General features: G+C 32.7%; 1 protein-coding gene across 2 annotated transcripts; it reads left to right on the top strand.

Annotated features, from left to right (window-relative positions):
• Positions 1–237: 237 nt before the first annotated feature.
• On the top strand, positions 238–1766 carry LOC117100068 (glycine amidinotransferase, mitochondrial-like). Of its 2 annotated transcripts, none has more exons than XR_004444068.1 (2): positions 238–369; positions 1355–1489. XR_004444068.1 is itself a non-coding variant. In XM_033239617.1 (2 exons), the coding sequence occupies exons 1-2, from the start codon at positions 495–497 to the stop codon at positions 1579–1581; spliced, it is 366 nt and encodes a 121-aa protein (XP_033095508.1). In that variant the 5' UTR covers positions 491–494; the 3' UTR covers positions 1582–1766. The 2 variants fall into 2 exon arrangements, 1 of the variants encoding a protein (XP_033095508.1); XM_033239617.1 differs by lacking the exon at positions 238–369 and adding an exon at positions 491–633 and having other exon boundaries at positions 1355–1766.
• The last annotated feature ends 7 nt before the right edge of the window (positions 1767–1773 follow it).

Below are 1773 nucleotides of genomic sequence, written 5' to 3'. Positions count from 1 at the left end.
TTAATATTTTAATCCATTCTGTAAGTGGCGGGTTTCCCGCTGTAGAATGAGAGTGTAAATAAATATATAAATTTTTAAAAAGTGGATTGTGTCATTATAGTTTAATATTCTTTTTGCAAAATATATTGATGCAAGTCCAACACAACAACTAACTAGCGTAAATCAATGGTACAGTAATCTTGGTCAGAGTGTGAACTCGGTTATGAATTGTAATATTTAATTATTAAACCTTTTATAGGGTTATATTGGATCCCATGAGAGACTAGAATTACCAGTTAGAGGTCAATTTGTGACGACAGAATTTGAACCTTGCTTTGATGCTGCTGATTTTCAATGTGCTGGAAAGGACATTTTTGCCAGTTAAGTCACGTGAGTTCTATATTGTTTTACTGTTATAGGTCTATAATAATCACTTTTCAATAAAACGTTTTACTGAGGATACCAATCTTGTTATTTACAATCTCAGACAACAAACCGAATGCTATGATGCTCCGATGCATATAGATGCGTCCCTGTGCTTATTGAGACCTGGTCTGGTTTTAGTCAACCCAGAAAGACCTTGCTATCAGATAGAGCTGTTCTCAAAGGCTGGGTGGGATGTCGTTGAGGCACCTCATCCAATAACACCAAGCGGTATATTAAAAGATATATCAAATGAATATAATGATGAATTATATCAGAATATGCCTTGGAAAGACTTTTAGAAGCCAGTCATATTGTTATTATTGTTGATCTTTTTATCTTGTCTTACTTTCAAATTGTAAATAATCCTTTTTCAATTTTAACAAAGTGTCCTTTTTAAAAAAAAATTATTGCTGTTCTTCCTTTTAGCAATTGAATGTTTCGTTTGCAGGATTCCAATGGAAATACGTTTCTTTGAAACCTTTTTGGGCTATTCCTTGTTTTCAGAGTTTTTAATTGTATTTGCTTTTCCTTGTCTTGTCTTCATTGTTTTTGTATTTTACTCTGATTGCTGAATAAATTCAAAATCAAATCAAATTGCTCTTGTAACTTTCATAATGATTTTGAGAATTTGAAGAAGAAACTTGAGAAGAAGTGATATTATGATTGTATTATGATGTTGTATTATTATGTTGTTGTGGTTATGACAGTGGCTGTGATTGTCACTGTGATTTTGATTTGACTGTGCTGTGTCTTTTGCTGTTGTTTCGTTGCCATCCTTGTTGCAGTGAACGTCATTGCTAAATTATCATAATATTTTCTATTGTCAGTACAGTAGGCCTACAGTGTCAGCGTCATCATTATCTGTTTCAGTCAATAAAACGAACACAAATTTCAGTGTAATTTATACAATTATATTTCTATAAGACTTTCTACTGTGCACCTTTTACAGATCACCCGATGTGGTTTTCTTCAACATGGCTGTCAATGAATGTTCTGATGTTGGACCATAACCGGGTGGTTGTAGATGCAAACGAGATTCCTACTCAAAGACTTTTCGAGAAACTTGGTATGGAATGCATCAAGGTTGATTTGCGTTTCGCTGGTTCTCTAGGAGGTGGCAGTCATTGCTGGACTTGTGACGTCAGACGAAACGGTTCTTTAGAATCATATTTCTAAAATCTTCACTATATTTATACTGGTGGATATAATTAATTGTATTTTATTTAATACTTTGAGAATATAATATGAAATAAATAATATATAGAATGGTTGACCTCTGGTAATGTGTACTTAATATTTGTTCATATTTGTGAAGCTTAATTACATTACACACACTTTATCACAAATAATAAACAGGACTATATATTT

Source organism: Anneissia japonica, unplaced genomic scaffold (assembly GCF_011630105.1).
Source record: "Anneissia japonica isolate Jap-2015-1 unplaced genomic scaffold, ASM1163010v1 scaffold59633_len1757_cov118, whole genome shotgun sequence".
Lineage (NCBI taxonomy): Eukaryota > Metazoa > Echinodermata > Crinoidea > Comatulida > Comatulidae > Anneissia > Anneissia japonica.
Note: the sequence above shows the minus strand (reverse complement) of the source record. Positions and strands in the feature narration are given on the sequence as shown.

Coding starts and splice junctions, on each gene's coding strand:
- LOC117100068 (XM_033239617.1), top strand. CDS start 495: ATGCATATAGATGCGTCCCTGTGCTTATTGAGACCTGGTCTGGTTTTA. Junction 634..1,354: donor TCATCCAATAACACCAAGCG/GTATATTAAAAG, acceptor CACCTTTTACAG/ATCACCCGATGTGGTTTTCT.